Here is a 25,139-nt window from a genome sequence, read left to right as displayed (position 1 = left end):
TCGATTAAAATGCACACATAAGTCGAGAAATTGTTGGTTAATGGATAATGCTTGGCTTGAGAAAGGGATTGGTGGAAACCAATTAATTCCTGGGTAATAAAGTCTCCCAACACGAAAACAAGAAATGAAGGATAGCGGGTGATTACACTATTTATGGCGTCATGAAGTTCAGTGACAAATGTGGCTGGGGCGTTAGGGGGGCGATAGCAGGCTCCTAATATCATTCTACGATGCGACAGTTTTACCGATACCCATATCATTTCCAAGGACGAAGATATCTTAAGAGCGAATGAATCAAGATGCGGTTTGAAGGCAACTGAAACGCCACCACCTTGCCTCGCCTCCCTATCACAATGAAAAAAGTTATACGTTAGGGGAGAGTCAAAAATTTCACTATCACGGATGCTTCTAGGGAGTCATGTTTCGGTTAGAATGATAATGTCAGCTGCGCAGGAGTGAATCGCGGCGGAATTTTCGGTGCGCTTTTTTATTACTCTTCGGGTATTTGTGGAAAGGACCGATGCTCGTGATAAAGAGGAGTGGTTGCCACATCCCCTCAGAGTTGTTAGTCATATGACACAAGAGGCTGGGACGAAGTGCTGGGTACTGAGACAAGATTAGAAGCTGCTGGAGATGGCAAAGAATTGTGTGCGTTATCGTTCTTAGGGGCGTGGTTAGAGGCTTCTTCCCCAGGGAAACGGCCTGACTCAATTACTTTGCCTGAAACAGGGTCGCACGAGAAGTATTTGCCATTTAGAAAGATTTTGTACATTTAAGTTTGAAGGAAGTATTGTTAGGCTGGGATTTGGCAAAGTCAATCAGGGTTTTTTGGGCTTCACGCGTACCGAGAGATAGATGTTCTGACACTCTAATATAATGCTCGCTTAGCTTACTTCTTCCAGAAAAAAACTTTTTCTCGCGTTTTGAAGTTGGCAAATCTTACAATTATTGGCCGGCACCGTGACGGTGAGAACTGGCCCAGGCGATGAGCACGTGCAATATCTTGACCTGTCACCTTGCCATCAAAGTGGGGTTCCAAGAGGTTCAATATTTTTTTTTTTCAGTTTCGTCCCATGATTCTTTAACACCAACGATGCCATGAAACAACAAGTTATCACGCCTTGCTCTGTCTTCGAGTTTGTCAAGACGAGATTGCAAAAGATTATTCTGGTTTTGGTTGTGATCAAACTCGCCAGTAGCACGCCCCACTTTTTCATAAATATCTTCTATTTTGGCCATTTATTGTTCTACCGCGGTAAGTCTGCTGTGAAACGTTTCCAGCGCCAATTCTACCTTGAGCTGGCTGCAGCCAATTTCCGCAATACTTTCCTTTAATTCTTTATGGCTCGCAGATATTGTTGGTGATTGGGACTGATACAACAAATTACAACAAATTTGGAACTGTCAAGATTGTCATTGTTAATTTCGTCCACGACTGTAACATTCCTGAGTGTAGTAAGAGTTAATCAAGAACGAGTAAAAATGCGCTAAAATCTCCGCTGAGTTGGATGAAGTAAGTTGACTTACAGTTTCACAACAGTTATTTCAAGTCGCGGAAGTTTCGAGTTCCACCCGCACGTTCCACCCGCAGCAGTCATCTAATCTGAAGACCTGATTCCTTTATTAACTGTATTTTAAAAATATTTCATACATTCAAAAAGTGCCTTAACAGCTTTTTGGATGTTCTGTAGGTTATAAGTCGCCTTCTATTGACATCTGCTCAAACTACCATAATGTCGTTTTTATACCACCGAGGCTCATTGTTAATATTTATTTCTTTCGCAATAATATATAGTTTATTCTTTCTTTGTACGAAGGTTTTACAGGTTGAACACTCTGGCATCAGGCTGAATTTATCCCTAGTTATTGGCCACTGGGTCTGCATTACTAATGCCAGCAATTCGTCATAGAGCTAGGGTGCAATGCTGAAAACTGGTCATGTTGGTTCGTTATGTGGAGGATTCAAGCTAGTAGCTGTTGTGCTGCTGAGCACGAGGACGCGAGTTCGATTCCCGGCCACGGCGGCCGCTTTTCTTATGGAGGCGAAAAGCAAAAACGCCTGTGTGTGTGAGATTTCGGTGCACGTTAAAGTTCCCAGGTGGTCAAAATTAATCCGGAGCCCTCTACTACAGCACGCCTCATCACCTGCGTTGCGTCGGCCTGTTAAACCCTTCAATCAATTTATCAACAAATGTTTGAGGATTGCAAAGGGCAATGCGTGAAAAACCGTGAAAACAGCAAACAAACGTCTGCGAAAAAAACAAGACACAGAAATGTGTGAATACACTCGGAATGTTACGTAACACAGGCAGACTCCTTTACAGGGTTAGGGGAGATACAATCGCAGTGGCACAAGTCATTACAAAATACAATTGAACAGCAGATACAAAGTGCCACCCGTGGAGGTCAGTACTGCAAATCAACATACAGTATGTGGTACGGTTTGAAGCGGAAAAAAAAGAGAACGCATAAAAAATCAACATAAATTGTCACTCGGGAGGGTTATTAGTAACTTTGAGAATGTTTCTGTATCCTTACCAATGTTATCTGGTAGAACGTTCCAGTGTTTAGCAGTCCGAATAAAGTATGACTCCGCAAACGTGTTAGTTTTAGGGCGACGAGGGTACAGAACCTGTTTCGAGTTGCTACTACAATCAAAGGAATGGAGGCGTGGGCGGGGGGCAGGGGGGATGCGCAGTAGAATTTGTGGAACAGAGTAAGTATTGACATTTTTCGACGGTGGCTGAGAGGAATGAGGGTGGCACGTTTTTTTTGAATTCTGTCACACTGGGTTCTTGCAGGACACACTTGCTTTACACTTCCAAGAGCCCACTTGCTTCATTTGTACTAGGTGTGAAGCAAGAATAAGAGTGTTTGAACCTAAACAAAATCGATGCCGGCCCCTCGTTCCACCTTAATAAAGGCTACAACAGAAATTTTTTTTCACAATAATCCGAGATATGCCCCTCTAGAGGCCAAGGAAACATAATTCACCATCTGCTAGGAGAAGTCAACCTAATTTGGGTGGTGCCCGACGCTACAGCCAGTATTTTCCTTTTCTACCGGGCACGTGTCGTTGCCAAACGCGGAGACAGGAGTGTGATTTTTCATGCCGCCGCCCCTTAAACTTAGGCTACTTTACAACGACACGTGTCCACAACAAAAGAAAAATACTTGCTGCAGCACGGGCTACTGCGCCAGCTAAGTCGATGGTGCAAGTGAGGCAGTGCGTGCACATGCCTTGTTCCCTTGATTTGTGGGAAGGCCTAGAATAATACAGACGGCGAGTTGCACTAATTTTAGGCTCCAAAAGCATCACAAAATAGCCAAAAAAGCAATGACGGGTACCTGTAGAGTCCTTGAAGTGAGTGCGGGCGCTCTCCATGTTGAGACAACAGTGCCCCACTGTTCCGGCATTAATGCACGCGGCAGAGGCCAGTGGTGACGGAGTTGCAAATAGGTGTTTCTCCATGTGTAAACGTGACTTCAATAGCTTTGACAAAAAGGTGCGTTTTAAATGCCGACGCGTATCTATGCGGACTAGGCAAGCAAACTTGCCTGTCCGTCCGTAATGCTACTTTTGTCGCAAGTTTGCGCTGCTGAGCACGAGGTCGCGGGTTCAATTCCCGGCCGCGGCGGCCGCTTTTCTGATGGAGGCGAAAAGCGAAAACGCCCGTGTGTACGAGATTTCGGCGCACGTTAAAGATCCCCAGGTGGTCAAAATTAATCCGGAGCATCAGTGAAAACAAAACAGGGGAGAGAGCGGTAACATCTGTCGGCCTCACGGCTTCTCAAATTGCAAAGTTGTCATGCTAACAAAATTACCTTGTTTTCGGCTGCACGAAAACGCCCTTTCACCGCGTCTTTCCTCGAGGTACCCGAGGAACGTTTAAAGTGAGGCTTCTCATTGTCTCCTTTCAAAGGGGGCTTTGCGCCCCATTATAGTCACCCGCTCTTGGCACGGGCCGAGTAAAAACTTGCTTGTGTATTTTTACCTTGATTCCAGTCTAGCAGAGGAAGAAAACCCTTTCTGCTCCCCGCGTGTTGCGATTCCCAGCGATAGGTACCGCGACGAATACCTTGGCTTCCTTATTGAAACCTGCTCCACAAAGCAGTCCAAACATTGCGCGGTTGTTCTCAGTCATTGTGCTTGTTTGTGGGGGGTGTGGAATTAACGTCTTCTTCACCGCCACCTCACATCGCTAGTCGTACAACCTGCCTGGCTCCCCTTCCTTCATTCAACCGTTCTTTTCTCCAGCGCATCTCTCTGTGTCTCATTTTTCTTCTTCTCTGACTGAGCTGTTCTACTCCACTATGTAATTATTAGCGGGAAACTGAGAAAGAGAACGAGGATTTCGAAGAATATGTTACGAGCCGCTAGGGCGGTCTCTCCTACAATAGAAACAAAGACGCCAGAGATTTAAGAAATCCCCGACTTGCGGCCTTCCCCTCAACCTCTTCTCGCGTAGACAGTCTTCGGACGCAACTACTTGTTGACTGCATCGAAACTGAATTAGAAGCGTAAAACCCACAATTTTAATGCGGCGAAAGCGTTTTTCCTTGTGCGTTTAAGAATACCGCGCTTGCTTTCGGCCATGGCGATCCCAACAACAAGGTGCGCGGCACGTTTTAGTCTTTTGTATTTAAATGCCCTTCGTGGGCATTGCGCAAGACGCCACGTGGGATCTTGACGTCTTCGAGATGCGCGTAAGAGCGGGACGTCAAGGGTGCCGCTGAGAGTGTCAAGTTCAGTCCGCCGCTCTCGCTGACAGCTCGTCGTGCTCATTCGGCTCTGCTGGCAGATCATGTCCGCCGGTGCCGTGCCAGCCGTCAACTTGAACTTCTTCACACCGTCGAGGTTCGACACCGCACTCCTGCCCTCCTTACCATGGGCCAGCGTGATACTCTCGTGCGCACTAATAGCGATGCACTGCCGCCGATGGTTCCAAGCTTGGAACCTACTTCGGCCGATGCCAGGACCAGGTCCGGATTGGTTTCCCCCGTGGTTCCTGCTATCAGTGTACTGGAAGTACCGGAAGGATCTTCCGCACAATGCGACGTCGGGTAAGTGGAAAGCGCGGGCTTTAGGGCACGTTGGCCGAACAGCAATATTTGCTTGACTACTTTTCGTTTCATGAGGACTCCTTTCGGTAACCTGGTTCTTCCAAGCACGCAAAATATTTGGTGCAGGCCATGTGCACAATGAGCTAAGTAGTCGAAGCAGCCGCTATACGTGTATGTATTGTATGTAGAACGTGATGTTTCCGCTAATATATTAACGTTCAGGTGATGAAATGTGGTCTGTCAAGGAAAAACAACTTGCCCATACATTACACAAGTCACCCTGTAAAGCCGTTTATGTGTAAAAAATTGGGCTCGTTGATGATTGCCGAAAGATATGTTATCAAGCAAGTGGATTCAAAGAACTAGAATGTGATATATTTAGCCTTTGTAGGTTAAAGTTCTTGCAATTACAGCGATCTTTGGTGTCTTTTTGCTGTAATTCTTCGTTCGTGACCTTATTGCTAATTGCTACATTCAGCAACAGGTCAAGCTCGTGCATTCGCTCTTACAGAGTTCTTTTCTTTGGAAATCAGGCAAAGCACTGTAAATGTGTCCGCTACAGCAAAAAATGTGTAACGAGAATCCTTGGATTTCTTCCGTCGGTTACACCCATAGATCATCGGATCCACCTTTTATGAACTGCAGGAAACGAGGTGGTTGTGTGTTATGGTTTTTAGAATATTTAAGTGCCTGTGTTGGCATCAGTGACAAACTGAAAATTGATAGCGTTAAGGAAAGACATACATTTCTATCTGGTGTGTTTGGGAATGAGACAGATTCATAATGTGTGTAATGGCTTTTTAAATGTATATTTATGTACGTTGGCCACAGTGATATGCATTAAAATAACACATTCAAGCAAAGATGTACATTTCTATCTAGTGTACTAGAAATGAGGCAGACAGATTAAATTCCAACCATTATTAACCTCTTGTCTGGGCAAAAAAATCTTGAAAATATCTTGACCAAATTTTCCAACCGGAATGTTATAATACGTAAGGAATGGGCGCGTAGCGCAACATGGGTTCTCTATAATTTATTTAAGGGAAGTTAAAGACTTTTAGCCGCCTCTTTACAACGGAAACTTGAGTTCATTGACTGGAATGCTTGCGGCTAAACAAAAAACCTACAACATATAGACGGTGATCAAAGTTAAGTCGACTGTTTTTTTTTAAATATGGCGCTTATATGCATGTCAAGACTATCTCTACAGTGAAGTTATGCGCCGAGGGGGACACAGAATGAGGTGATAAATATTTATTCCGGTGGATTAATTACCAAAATTTGAATAATTAACTTTTTAATGGCGGCAGTAAGCAGGCATGTTTGTATTGGAAACTTAGACGCAATAATGTTTCTATGCAGCTTCATTTGGCAGAATTCTTCTAGCGCATCAGTGCTCCGAGATATAGAACTGTGAAGTTTAATGGCCGTTCGCATGATTACGTATGCGAGACAGTGAGGTGCGGCGCAAAGCTCCTCCCTTTTGTGACGTGCCTGCTGTGTACGGTGTTTAGTATGACAACAGTGGTGAGGCATAGGCAAAAATGATAACTCACACCCATTCAGTCTTGGCTGGTGTAATCGCAATCTGCAGTATTCGGAGCCGCTATCGCAACAGAACAGAACGGAGGAGCCTTGCGCCGGCCTTCGCTGTCTAGCATGCGTATTCATGCGATCGGCAATTAAGCTTCACAGTTCGATATCTCGGACCACAGTTGCAGTAGAAGAATTCTGTCAAATGAAACTGCGTAGAAACACGATTGCGTCTAACTTTCCAATACAAACATGCCTGCTTACTGCCGCCACTAAAAAGTTGATCATTCAACTTTTTTTAATTAGCCAGCGACATCAATATTTACCCACTAATTGTGTGTCCCCCTCGGCGAATAACTTCACTGTAGAGGTAGACTTGACGTACACCTAAGCGCCTAATTTTTACAAAACCTGTCGACGTAACTTTGATCACCCTGCAGATTTTCCTCAAGACTCAAGTGCGAAAATTTATGTGCTGCTTCTGGGATGAAGAATTTTAGGACATTTCTTGTCGACTGTCACAAACGAATCTATTTACCCAGGGGGCAAGCCGTGGCATGGATTCGCTGTGCCGCGCTGGCTAGACGTTCCTTTATTTTCCACGGCGGAGTTTTGCGAAATCGTCTTTTCGCTTCGAGCCGCACATTCAATCAACATGGAATGGGCAAATAAGATGCCCAGTTGCGGTTCCGATGCCACTGTTGTTTGTATATTTGCCATGCACGTATGTGTGCATAGCAAATGTGGTCCGATGCATGCAGATAGCTCTTGTCTTTCGTGAATAATATTTTCCTGCCTGTATTCTTTAGGCGATGAAATACTGCTCAATGCCGAGCGAAAACAAGTCGCTTGGTTGGAGGACGTGTTTCGAAATGGAAATCCGTAACAAACACGAGAAGTTATATACACGCTTTAACGCTTTACCTGATATTTATTTGTTACCCTCAGAGCATACACGCATTGTAGAAGGGAGCGGCTTACATAGGAGAGCAAAAAAGATGTCAAAAGCCCGTGAGAAGTGTTTAACGATTGCACACACAAAACTATACAATAATATTAAAAAAACGTGGTAAAGCAAATGCAATTAACGCAGCCATAAACGCAATCATACTCGGAGCAAAAGAAAAGCAAACGGTAAACGCACATCATTCGCCTTAAGAGGACACAGAAACGGCGGATCGACACATGCATAGAATACACTAAAAAAGAAATAAACACAACGAAAAAGCACTCCTTACGAGAAAGTATGACACAAAAAAAAAACTTGCAACAAATTTGAATTTGACAATGCTCCCCGCAAATGGTCAGGGTTAGTAATGCAAGCTAAAGAAGCAGCCACGTGGTCCCACTCATGGCACGTTTTCGGCCAAAAAGAATGAGAGTAGGTGACAGTGTTTTAGCGCGGGATATGAACTTTGTGACGATGGTCAAGACGTTCACATATGAAATGTACGGGTTGTATTCAGCGTGCAGGTCTGATCTCCATCTCGCGGTAGATATATTGATTTACTTCATTTGTATATTATTTCTTATCTTCAAGGGGCTAAATTCAACGTGCCTATTTACCATTGTTTTCTGTTTCTTCGCGTTTACTTATCTCTGAGGCTGAAATTTCTGATTATAGTTCCTGATGCATTGTTTGCCTGTCTTTTCTCGGCTCACTGAGCAAGATTCCATCGCAAATTTTAAGTTTCCAAGTATTCTACATCTATCTTACCTCTTACTTTTCCCAATAAAGACTCACAAGTGTCCAGGTTGTTAATAATTTCGATAAGACGGTGGCTCCTTATCTAACTACGTCCACAATACGTAACTTCCTACTGTTAAGAATTACCTGGCTTGTCCTTCAAAAGCAACATGGAAGTCTCCGCTACTCTCTTGTGGCTCAAAGCTTCAATTTCTGCAGTGGCGGGGCCTACAAAATCAATTTTAAATGCGAAGCATCTCATGCTCAGGGCTGTGTTCCTCCCTCCTTTGTTGCCGTTGTTTTCCGCCGTCCGCACTCTACTGCACATGCGCGTCTCTTGAGCCTCGTCAGCGTTTGGGCTGTCGTCAGGGCAGTCCACAAAAAAAAAATAGTTAGGCGGTGCCCGGTTTTGATCCCACGACTCTCTGGTCGCAACGGGAGGTACGTGGCGCTCTTCCCACTGCGCTACAAACCGCGACGGGAGCACGTGCTACGAACGCGCTTTATGTCCTTCACAAGCTGAACGTCAACGGAAACGACGAACTGAAAACTTTAGAGGACGATGTTGAATTTCCCGTGGGAAAGCTGTGACGGGAAGCGCCACGCGCCTTGCAGCTGAACCAGAGAAGAGGACGAAGATGGCGGGCAGCGGAATAGGACCATGAGCACGCAATAAAGAAAGACGAGAACCAGGAGGTGTTCGATCAGGTAACGCGGGTGTCGGTCTCTTCGCTTTCTCTACATTTCTCTGTCTCTGCATGGGGGTTCACACTACGTTCCCATTCGTGCTCCGATAAATGAAACAACATAACGGCAACACAATGGAACCTACCCAGAGCCCACATGATGCTTCGCATCCTCCTCATGGTTCCCCACGGGAAGGTGGTGTAATTTTCTTTTTTCATATTGCACAAAGGCATATTAAAAATGTTTTACACCATGTATTTTTACTTGCGCGATAACATAAATGTGGTTGAGTAGCCTTTCGGCAACAGAGCCTCTCCTCCGTTTGTCAGAAATCTAAGGGGTCGCCAATGTGTCGTCGCTTATGTGGAAATATTTTTATCTCGCACAAATTATCTCGTAGCCCCGGTCGCTGGTTCTGTTCCAACGGAACTTCGCCTTAGGACATGCGGCTTTACTCATGCCTACTTCACATTGGCGCTGTTATAAAACCATACGCGAGGTTCTGGTGCTTTTGCCACGAAACCTTCAAATTTCCGTTACTACAGTGATTACTACCGGCATTGCTTCGGGTACACTAAGGCCTAACTCCCTAGTTCCATTCTAGGCAGTCTTCTGGTTGTCTGACTTGTACGAGCCTTTTTTTTTTCCGCGGTCACGCGCTGTCGTCCTCATGGCAGCAGCAGATTATTTCTTCCTGCAACACTCCAATGAATCTAATTAAATTAGGCTGGATTTCCGCGGACGAAAATGACCAACATGCAACCATAGAGGCGCCCACCATAGAGGCACCAGCCAACACGGAGACTCAGCGCCGGTTGACCTTCGCTTCGTACCCGGCCTGTTTCCAGGCTGGCGGGGGGTGAAATTATTGTCGTGAAATTCGGAATAAACACGTCGAATTCATGCAAATCACGCTCTTGTGCCGCAAACTTGCCCTTGAAAAGTTAAAGCCGTTCCACTCAACATGAAAGCTGTTGTAAGGGCAGAGCAGTGATTCGCCATAATGGGCTGTAGCGCCGTTATCCGCTCACTGCTACCACCCCTCGCTGCTCTTCGCCGCCCTGGCTCACTCCTCTCGTGATGGATGGAGCGGAGGTTTGTCCAATGCAATTCAGAATTTCCCGCCATCGCAGTGCTCGCGTTCCTCCTGCCTGAAACAGCTCCAGCGGGAGTACTGTTCTTTTAAAGAGGAGAGTCTTTCTTGGGCTACTTAAACGCAGAAATTTTGGTCCGTCATACAGTGTAGGTCTGTCTGTCTGTCTGTCTGTCTGTCTGTGACTCAATTCAGCCACCCGGCCAAAGCGAAACAAAATCTTCGCAATAGTCTTATATACTCACAGCCTAATCTAAACGTCTAAGTCCGGTTTTATGTTCATACTTGTCAACATTATTGAACAAGCAGAAGACATTGCGCAAATATAAGACAGAAAATTAATACATAGGTGATATGTACAGTGTTCCTTTGTAAAAAAATTCATAGATGCTTGATTTTCGCGAAATGAAATACTACACCCACTGGAGAAAAAAAAATCACACTGTCGCCCGCGCCACTATAGCTTCTGGCGGCATTGTAAAAAAAATTCCCCGCATTTCCCCGAGGGGAAGAATGTGAAAGTACGAATGCACGAGTTGAATTTGCGCGGTTCGGTAATGTTCGCGAAAGAGAGATCACACACACACACACAACTACAAAGAAAGAAAGATGCATTTATTCACAGACATCTATTTGTGTTGTCGTTGTACTTGATTGCTAGAGCGGATCTCAGCTTTGAAATTTCGTGTCAGTACTCCTTTAAGCGGGTGCATTAGCCCTTCTCACGCCCGATTCCTGGCCAATCCCCCACGTGGGTATGTGCCATGTCAGCGGCCAGGCAGCGCGCGCCCATATCCCCCCGTTGCCAAGAAAGACGAGGAGATTCCTGGCCAATGCCCCACGTGGGTATGTGCCATGTCAGCGGCCAGGCAGCGCGCGCCCATCTCCCCCCGTTGCCAAGGAAGACGAGGAGCGCGCGCACCCGCAGCTGTTGCTATGCGGACGGCGGCGAACGATTCAGGCTCGCTTAAGAAGTGCATTCGCACTTAAAATAAAGCGCCAAGAGTTACGAAAGGTTCCACTAGATAGGTTCCACTGTCTGCTTGGAATGCGCGTGGACTAGGGCAATGCGGTTTCTATAAACGTTGAAGTAGGGCGCCTCCAGGCAGGTCTCCGCCGTAATGCAGCGCTGGCATCGAGGAACCCGGCCTGTAGTTGTGGAACGCAGTAAATTTAAATAGACCTGAGCAAACCTTAAGTGTGTTTACCTTGGTTGGAGCGCCATGGAAGAGGAACAGCATGAGAGATGAGCGGGAAAGCAAAGGGAGGCATTTACTTGGCAAATGTCGGCAAGGACTATCGTCTTTTGTAGACATTTGCAAACGAAAGGAGCATATCCGCGGCCAATTTTTGGTGCTTGCTTTTCTTCCTGCTCGTGCCGGCGCCGCCGGCGCTTACTGCGCTGTTTGGAACGATATAGTAGGGCGCTTCGTTTCTCGCGCGTCTCCGCCGTACGGCAGCGCTGGCATTGAGGCACCCGACTTGGAGCAGTAAAACGCGGTAAATTTAAATTATCTTGAGCAAACCTCTAGCGTGTTATCTGAGAAGGAACGAGACGAAAGAGGAACAGCATGAGAGGTGAGCGGGATAGAGAAGGGATGCATTCACTTGCCAGGGGCACCAGTCGACTATCGCATTGCGTCGACGTTTGCAACGAAAGGAGCACATACGCGGCCAATGTTTCCTTGCACTGACCCTTTTTGTCGCTTACTATCGCAAAAAACCAACCCTACGAGCGTTTCTAACTAAGTGAACGCAGGCGCTGCCGCTTAATTACGTATATTTTGCCTCAAATGTAATTGCAGTTTTTTTTTTTGCGCTAAACAACGGGGAGAAGGACCTCGGTGAACCGCGGAGGCCAAGAGCTACCCTTGTCCACCAGAATGTACGCCTCCGGCAACATGCCGGACTGGCCAATGGCGTACCATGTGTTCCACGAGAGTGTCGCAGCTGGCACAAGATGACCAGCTCTTCAACTGCGGTCCATTGGCGCACATTCGAGACTGGCGCTTCACCCCGTGCGTGATGCACGCTGCGAACGAATCTCCTCCTCTCTTCTCTGCGTCGATAAGTGGGTCCAGGGGAAATGATTGGCTGTCGGAAATGAATGACAAGCACCAGCCGTTCACGAGTTTCGAACGGTAATGACTATATAAACCACTTGGTTTTCGAAGCCTCTGTGGGACCCCGCTACGACGGTACGCCGGGCTCTGCTTGGATCCGTCATTTTGCTGCGCCGCCTGATTCCGGCAGTTGCTTGGCATCTTAGAGAGTTATGCGTTACGCGTTACAGCGCGCTACGATGACAAGGCTAGCCAATAAAGTGCTCTGCACTTAAAATTTGATGTTGAAGAAGTGAGCGATTGAAATGGTGACCAGTGATCAAATACCTTCTGCCTAGTCAGGGAGCCTTCAAGGACGGCCGCATTCGAGCATATATTTAACCTACGAGTGCGCTGAAACTGACCGTGGCCGGCTGATTCCAGAGGCAACCTGCGCGAGTTCGTGTACCGCTAGAGCTATAGCATAGACGCGGTCATGCACTTGGTTGCGCACTCGGCAGAGCCCAGGTCCCGTACACACCGTAACCCGTGGTTGCATCCACGGCTCAGCTGGGATGTTTTAATGTTGTATTTAAATCACACGCAGTCTGCTACATTTACTAATTTTGTAGTTACAGCCGCCACTAGTTCGTTGTTAGAGGCTTCAAAAGTAGTGCGATCTGGGTGCGGGAGTATTTTGTGGTTGTCGATGGGTGCAGCATGGATGGGTGCATCAGTGAGCCTGACACAGCAGCGTTGCTTTCAGGTCAGGGATGCTTTCAGGTCAGGGAAGTCGGGGGTTAGCCTCCCTAGGCCAAGGTTGACCACTCTGGGCGCATTTACGATAATTCCGTTAGTGTAAAACTTAATTCGAAAGTGCTGTCCTCCTATTCCAATTCTTCTTGCCGATTTTATATGACGTTTTGTATGACGCTTGCTCTAGCAGGCTGGCTTGGCTGCGCCTACTGAGCGGCTCCCCTCCCCCCCTCCCCCCCCCCCCCCCAACAACCGAGTCAGTCGGTCGGCAAGCGACGGGTCGTCGCGAATCGTTCGCTCGACTAAACTTAAGAAATGACAAGATTTGCGCCAGGGGGAATATGGCTCTTTTTGTTAGTTTGTAGAGTGCATCAAGCTCAGTAAAGTTGATGAACTGACAGTATTGCCACACAAAAACACATGTAATACGTACATTGGCTTACGACGCTTTGTTGACTACGCTTCAGCGGAGCTCTAAGCTCTGTCTGCCTGTGAGACTGGTAGGCCGGTATAAAATGTAAGGCCAGTTAAAGCGGGGGAAGAGACGGCCGAGTTAATAAAGGCATTAAGGAATAAAATCAACCGAAACATAACGTAAAGCGTAGAACTGAGGTGCGCGAAGCCCTTTTTTTGCAGGGTGAACTGGCACAGCGGTCAGTGGCATGACCACACATTTGCGATCGTTTTTCGGGCATAAGGAACGCAGTCTCTAGTGATAGGATATTTGTGGGGATTCGAGGGACGCTTACGGCCCAAGCGTTATTCAAGAAATGCTCATCTGAGCTGCTCGGAAAACGGAAACTCAGAAACTGAACACCATTAAGGACCGTTACTTCCTGGTTTCCCACGGCAACCACGGTGGTATGGACCATAAACGATGGGCCTTGCGTTCCCATCCTTATTTCGCACAGGCATTTTTCCTTCTCGATGTGCAGTGGAAGCCAAGCGGTTTTTTTATGGGACATCCTCCAGCGAACTCTTCGAACAGATATGCCCCTGGCACAAAACGGCACGCGCTTCCTTGAAGTTCATTGTGATGACATTTCGTACGACATCTTTTTTTTATCCTTTGTATTAACGCCATACGGAGTAGGGGAACGGCCGTAATAAATAGTGACGACAACGCTTAAAATATCTCGCTGAAAATATTTGCAAGCTGAAAGAAGTGTACCTCTCACAAGTATGTGACGATGGTGTATGGAAAGTAACGAGTTATTCAAATATAATTAAAGTCCGGAAATATCCCCGGTTTGCAGAAAGCGGGGCAGCGGTGTTTGCTGACACCAACCACTAGGTTCAGCCTGCATTTGTTGCATGTTTTTATCTTGAAAGTGAGAAAAGAAAAAAAAGTATGAACGAGTGGTGTGAAGCACTCGATTCAGTTCATCGCAATTAGCAGGTTCGAATTCCGGGTTGAATTTTTTTTCTTAGTTGATTTCTTTTTAATTAGTTAATGTTTTATATACTGCATTCAACATTTTGCTCTGACACCCTCATTGCTCCACGAGTGGTTTGGCAGACTGCGTGCGGACAGATACGAAAGCGCTCGCGGTGCCGTGGTGTTGACATAAGCGCCGACAGCTTGCAGACACAGTGCCGAATCAGCCGACTGTCAGCCTGGTGCGAACGCGACTCTTATGACACAGGAATGAGCCACGCAAGCTCCAAATTTGGGGCGATGCGTATCGCGGTTAAGCGTCTTCGACAACGCGGAAGTCATTCATGCCCTGCGTACGCCTCGGCTAGTGAATGTTACGATTCTAAGCGGTGCTGGCAGGCTTATCTGACGCATTATACAGGCGAAAAACCTGGCCGTAGTCCGGTATGCCGACTCCTGAGGTATCGCGAATGCCCAACAAACGACAAAGTGGGATGCCAAGCATGTTGTTGCCCAGTACCAAAACACAAACTGGTTTCAACAACTCTCCACAAATAAACCACAACTACATTCCGACACATGTGCTTGTCGCCAATAGCACTGAAGTTTTTCGTAAAGAAAAAGTTCCACTGATAGACATGAAAGTCCTTAAGCATGAACTTTAAAGAAATTGGGCATCGTCCAATCACATCGAAAGAATAATTTGCGTAGTCTGTAATTGCTTAGGCCGCCTCAAATGTCGCATGGTGTTACTTCTTCTTTCAGTCTCTTTAAATGAAATACTGCTTTGACGACCGGATAAAAGATAAAATGAGTGTTTATTTGAGCCAGTCCCTGCAATGCGAACACAAACACAAGCATGACAAATTCACTTCACTGTCCCTTTAAGTTACGCCGTGGCAGGGAGACCTGAACCTGTTAAGGCCGGTTACAATCTGTTAGGAGAGTCTCACTACTTCCTCGTGACGGTTAAGAGCCGTTCCATGGCCAGCTGCGCGCTCATTTTCCCATTTCCTAAAAGAAGCTATTCCATTTGAAAATACCCAGAGGTTTTAAATCGTGCGCAGGAGCGAAGGTTGTAATAAAAATTTTGTTGCTCCACTTGGTGACTGTTGTCTTCGTGACGTCACTAGCCCACGGCTTCAGAAAGAGGAAGCTGGTGCGCTGCTATTGTCTCCAGAAGTTAATAAGACGTTGAATGGAGTTAAGAGGAGCACTATCTTTCTGCTACGCACTCTAGAAAGGCTTCTGAATACTCACATTGAAAGAAACGAGGACGAAGTTTCAGCTTCGGGTCTCTCGTACTTTGCAAGAATCTTGCTAGCACGCACTACACTATGCTCCGTTGGTTGATACTGACAGGGCGCAGCAAAGGTGGGTACAGCTGGGACGTACGAGTTTTAGATGGAGAACGCGAACTTTGGAAAGAGAAATAATCTTTATGGCAACATTTGGAACTACATTAGGAACCATACCAATTTAAACCCCTGTTTTGATATTATGATAATGTTAAAAACACAGCTAATCCCTTTTCGTGAATCAGCGCGTGTGGCTTGTATTATGCCCGAGATTCCTTTGGTACTCCTATGCTGTCCTCAACCTTGCGTGTACAGTGTCATTTTCTCTCACTTCCTCAACCAATTGAAATCTTTTTAGGAAAAGACGGGTAGGAACGGGCAATGTCACAACACCTGTATTCACTCGCCCGCACACACTTAAAGCCACAAACCCAAAGCTTCCTCCGCATTTCAGTGCTTACGTCAGTGAGGATAAGGTGACACACATTGTCCCACTTAATTACCGTTATTCCGCTTTCATTCTGTTCGGTTATACGACACTGTTTTCCTAGAGGAACAGCTATAACTATCCCGCATCTGAACAGAGTTAACTGCACAACCTCGTATTCAACTGTCCCCTCATTAATATCTGTGGCTGTTGTCCGTGAGTTTTATTGGCGCAAGGGCATCCATGTAAAAAAAAAACACGCCAAGATAACGACTGTCTTTGTAAGAAAAGAGACCACATTTTCGCCGAATGTTCCTACTCCGCGTAATGAGGGCCAACATGGCCACCACGTATACCTTAGAGGGACTCTGAAACACTACCGGTAAACTCTTTCACTCTTTCCTTCGCGTCTGACAGCACGGCGAAAACTTTAGTTATCGCCAGCACGAAGCGGCACTGCGTGATTTGTAGTCACCGCAGATACGCCTTCCGTTTATGCTTTGCTTTTGTGGATTCTTTTTAAAGTGGCGATCAAATTCATTCATTGCTGCACCTAAAGAAAAAGCCGGCCAATAGCCGCTACACCGCTGTAATGAAGTCATTCCACTGGTTGACGAACGCCAAGACCGGGAAAGTGTGAAAAATCTCTTGAGCAAGTTTCTGAGTTCTCTGATGGGCATAGAGCGGCAATTTTTGTCTGAAGTACTTTGCGAGCCCATATTCAAAGTACTGGATGTGTTGGTTGGCTAATTCTGTGAGCATTTAATATTTCGAGAAAACATAAAAAAGGTGTGGCAGGTTCTCTTTAAACTGTGCTCGCGCAGAGGGGAAACCAACCCTTTTTCTGACCAACCCTGACATTACGTGACCGCGAGGGCCATCTCCCAGCATTTGTGGTCGTCGCAGGCAGCGACAATGCCGGGATGCGCGATGGTTTCCCCGAGGTGCACGAACGAGCCCGGCCTTGGCGGGCATTTCAATGGACAAGAAAGGCCCACACTTCCTCTTGGCTGGCGGTTGGCGCGCATATGTTTTTGCGGGGGTAGCCCGCGTGAAAACCACTTAATGAGTGGGATTTTGATTCCGTCTCATAATTCTGAGACATTGTAATTACACAATGTGCCAGCCCTGCAGGGTGTGTGTGCAAGCTCCAATAGCCCATGCAACTGCAGTGACAGCTAGCTGCTGAAACCGTCGCTTCTCTCTAGCTCGCGAAACCATTCTTGCTAAATAATAATAAATTTCACTAAATGAATTTTCGTATTTTTTTAATTCTTGTACTCACATCAGTCTCGTAGTATCAATTGGTGTTATTCTTTTTATGCCTGCTAATGTATATTTTGGGGTATGCATTTTTATGTTCTTCATCTACGCCTCTAAAATCTTTTTTTTTACTTTTTACAGTTCTGCGCCTCTTTGTACCGCGTAGTTCTTTCTTCCACACTTTTTCGGCATATGAGCAAGCTTTGGTGTTAATCAATTTATTGTGAGTGCAAGTCGCGACACTTGTTATCTAGCTTCAATTTTGGTTATGATCTGTAATATTCTCTGTGTTTTTTGTAGTTGTTGCTGACCGGCCCGTCGGTAAATGTACGTCTGCACCCCCATTATTCAGTGCTCTCCAAGAGCCTGATAGGTATAATAAATAAATAAATAAATAAATAAATAAATATATATATATATATATATATATATATATATATATATATATATATATATATATATATATATATATATATATATATATATATAATAAATGAAATCAATGCGTCAAATAACAGGCAAACAAATAAATAAGTATGCCGATGCAAAAATTTCATCTTGAAGAGTGGTTAAAGCCGCAACTATAGTTCTTCCCCGAAATACTAGTTCTTTAGCAAAAACAAAACAGGGGTTATAGAAAAATATTCAGATATTGCGCTGCACGCCCCCACCCTTCATGTCATTTGGGGAAAGAAAACGGCACTGATCATTTCTAACTACGCGTTAAAATTCAAGAGGAACGATCAAACGGTACTAGTGGCACAACTCCCATCGCAGTCACATTTCTTGGCTATGGTTTAATCGGGTGCCGCAAGTCACACTAAATAGTCTTGGTGACGTCATGAGGTACCGGCGAGAAAGTAGCTGAACCTCTGCTTCATCTATTTTCTGCAACAATAAGATTGCTTTTTGGAGTTTGAGTCACAACTGGTGTAATTGTTGTCGGGGCGAAATTGTCTTTTTAATTATCCAAACTTGTAAGTTACATGGTGCCCCTTTTAAGAAACCGACGAACCTCAGGATGCCTCCCGGTATTTCCTATTTTAGTAAGAAGTCACCCTAAAACTTTCCTTGGGCCAGGGAAATATGTCTTAGCGTAAAATATTTACGTTTGGAAGATATTGTTTCCAGTCCTGTCTCCAAAAAGCGTATGTTTACTAGTTTTTCGTTTTTTGTCCAATAAAATTTCTACTTGCTGTCTGGACATCAAATTACGATACCGATCGACAGCCATATTGTTGCATTTCTGTTGTTTTGCAGTGGTGCACAAGGTTATAAACAAGCTCTCCAAGAAGCACGACGGGAAGACTTTTAAGGTCTACATAGGAATAACCCCGGTTGTCATACTGCAGTCGCCAGAACCAGTCGAGGTACGTTGCTCAAGCTATACTTCGGTGGGCATTTATACGTTGTCGTATTACCTGCAGTAAGCAAGGTATCTCACATATCCTATCCCCTGGACCCTGCTGCCTTCGAACTGCATTGTTCCCCACCCGTTTTTCTTTCCTACTGGCGTATAACATTTCCGGTTTTTAAAAACACTTCCAATCAACCAAAAAGTCAGGCACGTCACTTTTGGTGAAGTGGTCGCTTTTGGAGATGACATGTCTGGTATAAATGCTTCATCGCCACGGCATAGCTTTGGCTCTAGGAGGACGCGTCACAAGCCGCGTAGATAGCAAGTGGTCGTAGAACATTGCCGCAGCGGACACCCGCAAATGCGCGGATCCACGTGAACGCGGGAAAAGTATGAAGTGCGAAGTGATGCGTACATAGAGCAGTAATTGTTGGAACCATCTTCAATTGTGTGATTAACAGCCTGAATAGCTGCACTTTCCGTCGCATTCATGAGTCTAGCGGGTGGCGTCTAAAATCGCCATCACGAAAGTGGAAGGCATAACGCATTTTAAACGATTCTGAGTCATCGGAAAGCACCTGTAGAACAATTTCACCGTCACTTCCTATGTGCATATTCCACGCTGTTAGATCTGCACACAGTATGTAAACATAACGTCTTCAAAGCCAAAGAGCACTATACTAGGGCGGCACTTAAAGCGCACGTGTAGCTTTGGAAAGCAAAACTTCAATTTAGAGTTTAAACTTTTCCTTTTTCGTCAATCCCAGGTTCTCCTCTCGACCAAAGAAAACACCGGGAAACCCAACATGTACAGGTTTTTGAAGTCATGGCTGGGCCCCAAAAATCTCCTGACCAGGTGAGTGATGGCCTCTTTAAGGGTACAAAATGCTTGCGTCTAAGCTCGGCAAACCATGGATATGCAAAGCGAAAGCTTAGCTTAGCCTTGTTAGGTCAGGATTTCCCTTGGTGAACCATTGATTCAGCATTAGTTATTGCACTATTCGTCCAAAGCCTGTCTTCCTCTACGGTTGTGGTCCCGCTAACGGCGTTTTCTGAGCCGAACGCGTACGATACCTGTGGGGTGGCCAGACGCCTCTTGCCGACGAAGGCTCAAAGCTCCCGCGCAATGTTCAGCGGAGAGAATAAGGCCCAGCCTCGCTCTCTTTTATGGCCAAGCAGCATGCATGCGGCGAGTGCCGTGGTCAGCAATATCCAGTTGCGGAGAGCGCATGCGCCAAGCCTGCAGTGACGGCGCCACCGCGCGGCTAGCAAACACGGCTGACGGCAGAGCTCGACCTGCCAAGTCATGCGCGTTGCCAACGGTGCGGCCAAGCTGCGGTTAATTGAAGGTCAAATCCTCCGTGAAGGCGAAACTGCTCGACGAGATCAGAAATGCTTTGCTTTAACACATCGGGCAGAAATATTTCTTTGGCGCTGAATAGAGACTGGGCCATGTTAGCGAAAGTGTCTATTTTACTGATCGTTCTAAGTCAACGCATTCCGAAAAACATTATCCATAAATTGTATCGGGCAAATTCACGTTGCCACAATTGCTTTCTACAGTTCGCACTTCTGTAAATTACGACACAGCATCAGCACCCTCCGAGCTGCTGGCTCGGAGTAACCTGCCTTAAAGTGACCCTGAAACACTTTCTCTAACTTTTTTCTAAATCCTAAATGCCTAAATTACGTAGTCACCCAACACATCTTGTATTTCGAATAGGGGGTCGCAAACTACTTCAGCCAAGAAATTCCCGCCTTACGCCCATCAGATAACTGAAATACTGGTTCAAAAAAATTTTCTCTCTTTCCCGGTATTGGCGTTCTTTGATCACTGGAGTTACGTAATTCCAGAGGTTTAACAGCTATCGGCCAGCTTTCCTTCAGTTGCTGCAATGAGCGCCTTTGATAGCCACGTTAAAAAACTGCCCCAACCTCCCCGAAGGGGATCGTGCGGAAATGCGAATGCATTGGGTGCACCGATGAGTGCGCTGCGGCAAGCAGTACCGGAGAGAGGCGTGCGCTCCACTGCATTTATATACATTTTACGAGCGCAGCGAGCGGAGAGAGGGTACGCGGAGAGGAGAGAGAGACCCTCTCAGCACGCCCGCTCCGCGCGCGAGCTCTCTCTCCCGCCGAGCTCCGCGATGCGAGCGCCCTCACACGCCCGAGCGCGCTCCTCCTCTCCACTCAGTCTCCGCTACTCCGCCCGAGCTCCGCGATGCGAGCGCCCTCACACGCCAAAGCGCGCCCCTTGCCCTCCGCTACTCCCGCCCGTGCTACCACCTGCTCCGGTTGCTGGGCGCGCCACAGCTGTTGCTAGGGGCGAGGAGGAGCGCGGAGAGATAACACCTGCGGGCGCACGCCGACGGAGCACGACAACCCCCGACTAGGAAATTGCACTCGCGCTGAGACGACGACGACGACGACGAAGGCAGAAGTACGAGGCGCGCGCTCACGTGCGCTCGCGCTGGAGCAATGCAGGCGCACGCCGACGGAGCACGACAACCCCCGACTAAAAAATGCATTCGCATTTAAAAGGTAACCACGAAAGCAAAGCAGACACGCAAGACGTATCTGCTGCCACAAGCAAATCACGCAGTGCCGCTCCGCGCTGCCGGTAACTATAGCATTCGGCGTGCTTCCGGACGCGAAAGGAATAGTGGAAGCTTTTATCGAAAGTGCTCCACAATCTTTTATCAGCAAATATTCAGGAGCCTCTAAAATAATTTTTGCTAGCATTAGCGGGAAACCTGGTTAGCTATCTAATCAAAATGAGCCCTCTCTCACTTATATACTTATACCATGGATATATTAAAGCGTGTATATATGATAACCGGTTGCTAGGCGTGAATACCGAATTGCTTTCATGTATTGTTGGTTCAAGTTTTACATTTTATTTCGGTCATAATTTGCAGCTGCATGTTTAGGCTTTTTTTTCTCAAGTTATATGCTCTGTATTTCTCCTCTTGCTTGGGCCCAACCTCTGGCTGCAGTATGTACTAAATAATTGAGTCAATAGAATAAACAAGTAAACTATTTTGGTGAACTGGAAGCGTAAGTTGGACAAAATGCCTGACCTCATCCGTCACATAGGGGTGGTGATTATGTGATATTCTCCAACAAGAACATCGACACTCAAACCTGTTTAGGAAGTTTACATCGTCATTTACAGTCCGAATAAGCACACTGCGGTTAGAGAGTACAATAGGGCTTTTTTTGCGGGAGAAACCATGACGGAAGATGTAGGTAAAAGGTATCCTAACGTAATGAGCAGGCGCGGCCGCAAGGACACTTTCATCTCCGGTATTATAGAGGCATAAGTTCGGCGTAAATATATAATATGTTCATTGTCCTCGCAAACTGAGCAAGTCGAGCCCAGAAGGCCGGAAAATTACAGGATTCTTGAAAACGACAGCGATTTATCAAGTCACAGCTGTAAGAGCTTGGATTCACAAAGGCCGCGGCACCGGAATTCTGCAGTTGGATTGCATGGCGTAGAGCCGTAAAAGCCGTGCCTGGGTGGCCCAAGTACATCATTACAAGCTCATAAATTCAAAAGGTACAAGAACCAGGGCTCCCAGTAGTATAAACAGCCATAGCATGGCAAACGAACCGCGCTGGAGGATGAGCCATTTCACTCAGCCAAGGCGGTGCCAGCCACGCGATATTGCGAAATTTCAAACAAACTTATTTTAGGATTAGGTGTTTTGTTTCATGGTTGTAAGGATGTGCAATTATGTGATGTGATTGTGATTAATGTGTTGTAACCACGTGGGGCCAATGAAGCCGCATTTTAAAACGTACGTATAACAGTATACTCAGCTTTCCAGGCACACAATAAGTAACAAGACGAACGGTTGAAGGTAGCCTTTGATGACACCCCCTTTCACCCACAATTTGTTTGATAAGCGTGCAACAAAATGGGAACCCACTGCAAAGCAATAGCAATATATGTGTTCGGAGACAAGTAACTGTGAATGTCGACCTAATGGTTGTGAGTATTTATGGTGATAAGGTATTGCGCACAGCTTGGACATCCCATCCTAGTACCGCCTTCTACGCCAAATCAAGTTTGCAACTGCTTTTACCTTTTTCATTTAAAATTTTAAATTAAATTGCTTTCCGAAATGCCATCCGTCACTTCTGTTTCGCGTAAATAGCTTTGGCGATGAAGAAAATCGAACCTTATAATGTTATGCTTTTCTGCAAAAGAAAATCAAAGCTAGCTTTCCGAGTGGTGCAAGGCTGATGTTCAAGCAGATTCTTTTTCGTCCCACTAAGCTAAACTCAACGAGCGTTGTATGAATCACTCAGAACCATTTAGTTTGCGTATATACCTATATGGCACTCGTCAGAAGAACGCTAAATCAAACGCAAAGTAAAGTATATAAGTGCTTTATATGTGCAGCGCCCTCTTCAATATTTGTATACTACATCGTCCGCCGTCGCAAAGTCTTCGTCGAGTGCTCCCCCGCCGTTGAAGACCTGCACTACTTCTTCTTTTTCTTTTGGGCAGTTGCTTGATTGATTGTTTGTAGGGTTTAACGCGCCGACGCAACGCAGGCGATGAGGCGCGCCGTAGTGAGGGTCTCCGGATTAATTTTGACCACCTGGGGATCTTTAACGTGAGCCGAAATCCCGTACACACGGGCGTGTTCGCTTTTTACCTCCATCAGAAAAGCGTCCGCCGCGACCGGGAATTGAACCCGCGTCCTCGAGCTTAGCGGCACAATGCCTTAGCCACAGAACCACAGCGGTTGGTTTTTGGGCGATTGCATTCTCGCGTGGAGGCGCGGCACGCTTCCTGATAAGCCGCCTCGACCTTCGGTGTCCGGATCTTCTTTGGTCGCTCCACCCCCGTGTGTGTGCGGCACAGAGTCACAAAGAGTTCTGCCGGCACCGCCACGGTGAACCCCGAGTTTGATTAGCGCAGGTGGTTGCCCCTAGCAACGCGGTGCGAGTGTCGTCAGGAGAAGACGACAGCCGTTTTGTCGGCGACGCTGTCTGCTCAAACGCTGACTACCACGAGGGCTCGGCATTTTTTATTTTCTTTCGGTGAGCGCCTCAGTTGCGCAAGCCCACGCGTAACGCAAGCCTGGATACGTATCTGAGACCATGCGCGTGCCCTGTTTGCGTTTATTCTTTTCCTGTTCAAAAAGCTGATTGTTTTGTTCTAACCTCTACAGCCGAATTTTTTTCCAATTCTCGCTTGTGATTATATGCTCTTTCTTCCTTCAAATGCTTAACTTTCTAATTTACAGTTTTGTGTAGTGCGCGCATTAGCTCTCCTTACGTCGATTTCTGTCCAATCACAAAAGTGGGAACGCGCTACCAGGCGCTCTGACGAGACGCACGCTCATTTTATAGACAACCATTAGTATTCCCAAAATTGTTGTGCCCAGTGAACTTGTATAGCCGGGTCTATGATCCTGCATTGGTGAGATGGAGTAGCCGGGGGCACATTCGCTTCCAACCTCTTCAATCAATAAACCAGTTAAACCACCACCACCACGGGCAGTCGCCATTTTCTTGGTATTTTTTCTGTTAATTGACGGCGAACCCAAGAGCGTAAACAACTCTGCTGTTCAAATTTTCCAACTTTAGAGTTGAGTTACACATTTTGATGCTTCGTGACGCAAGAAGGTAAGATGTAAGGGCTGCGCCATTTCGCGGCACCGTGCCCACAACAACCCTTCCCACAACCGTAAAGCTGTTACCTATTTCGACATATTTTTTAGTCACATTGTCGATACAACAAATCTTGCCATATACATGTGTGTGATTACACATGATCGTGTTCTCTCGATTGATGTGCTCCTCGATTTATTTATTTTCCTTTCATTCCTGTGTTCTGGCCACTTCACCCAATTGTTTGTCTCTTACAGCAAGGGAGACCCGTGGAGGAAGAAGGCCAAGCTGTTCAAGAGCGCCTTCAATAGGGAGCACATGGAAAACTGCGTTGATCTTTTCAACAAGAATGGCGCCATTTTAGCGGAGCGAATTGCATCTATGGCTGCTGAATCGCCTGACCAGCCGATCAGCTGCTACAAGAACATCCAGAAGTGCGTTCTCGACATCATTGGCCGTGAGTACATTGTGTATGTAATTTGTGTGTGTGTATGTGGTGGCGAAAACTACACGATCGCAAATCGTTGGATCGCTGGAAAGAATTGTCTTCGTAATATTCGAGCCTTGTTAGTCAACCGTGCAAGCAATACCCAGGAAGCATGCAACTCCGGGACAATCATAATTCACAGCGTTACATGATATTCATAAATACTGGGAGTGAGCGCACTCCACAAAGTTTCCTGTCGTGTGGTCTGCGTGTTTAAAAACCCTTTTTGCTAAACATTAGTGCGCCACTATGATTATAAGTTTAGTAAAATGACGCCCGTCACCCAAAAAAAAAAAACGTACCTTCAACACAGTGCTACGGCGCAAGTTTTACATATTTAAGCCAAGTCGATGTTCTTGCTGAACTAGTCCGGACGGGAAACATCAATAAGGTCTGACCTGTTTTTGTTTTCTCTTCCTTTGACCCCACAACG

At 46.3% G+C, this 25,139-nt stretch overlaps 1 protein-coding gene across 1 annotated transcript in view; it reads left to right on the top strand.

Annotated features, from left to right (window-relative positions):
* The first annotated feature begins 4,599 nt into the window (after positions 1-4,599).
* LOC144179680 (cytochrome P450 4V2-like) overlaps positions 4,600-25,139 on the top strand; it is a 41,907-nt gene continuing 21,367 nt past the window's right edge. The window contains exons 1-4 of the mRNA XM_077708126.1: positions 4,600-5,064; positions 18,492-18,601; positions 19,356-19,444; positions 24,477-24,676. Of these exons, the coding sequence (XP_077564252.1) occupies positions 4,806-5,064; positions 18,492-18,601; positions 19,356-19,444; positions 24,477-24,676 (658 nt within the window). The 5' untranslated portion in view covers positions 4,600-4,805. The remainder of the gene's footprint in view (positions 5,065-18,491; positions 18,602-19,355; positions 19,445-24,476; positions 24,677-25,139) is intronic.

This window comes from Haemaphysalis longicornis, unplaced genomic scaffold (assembly GCF_048455015.1).
Source record: "Haemaphysalis longicornis isolate Haplotype H1 unplaced genomic scaffold, Haemaphysalis longicornis Haplotype H1 scaffold_4, whole genome shotgun sequence".
NCBI lineage: Eukaryota > Metazoa > Arthropoda > Arachnida > Ixodida > Ixodidae > Haemaphysalis > Haemaphysalis longicornis.
This window is presented reverse-complemented; position numbering and strand designations above follow the sequence as displayed.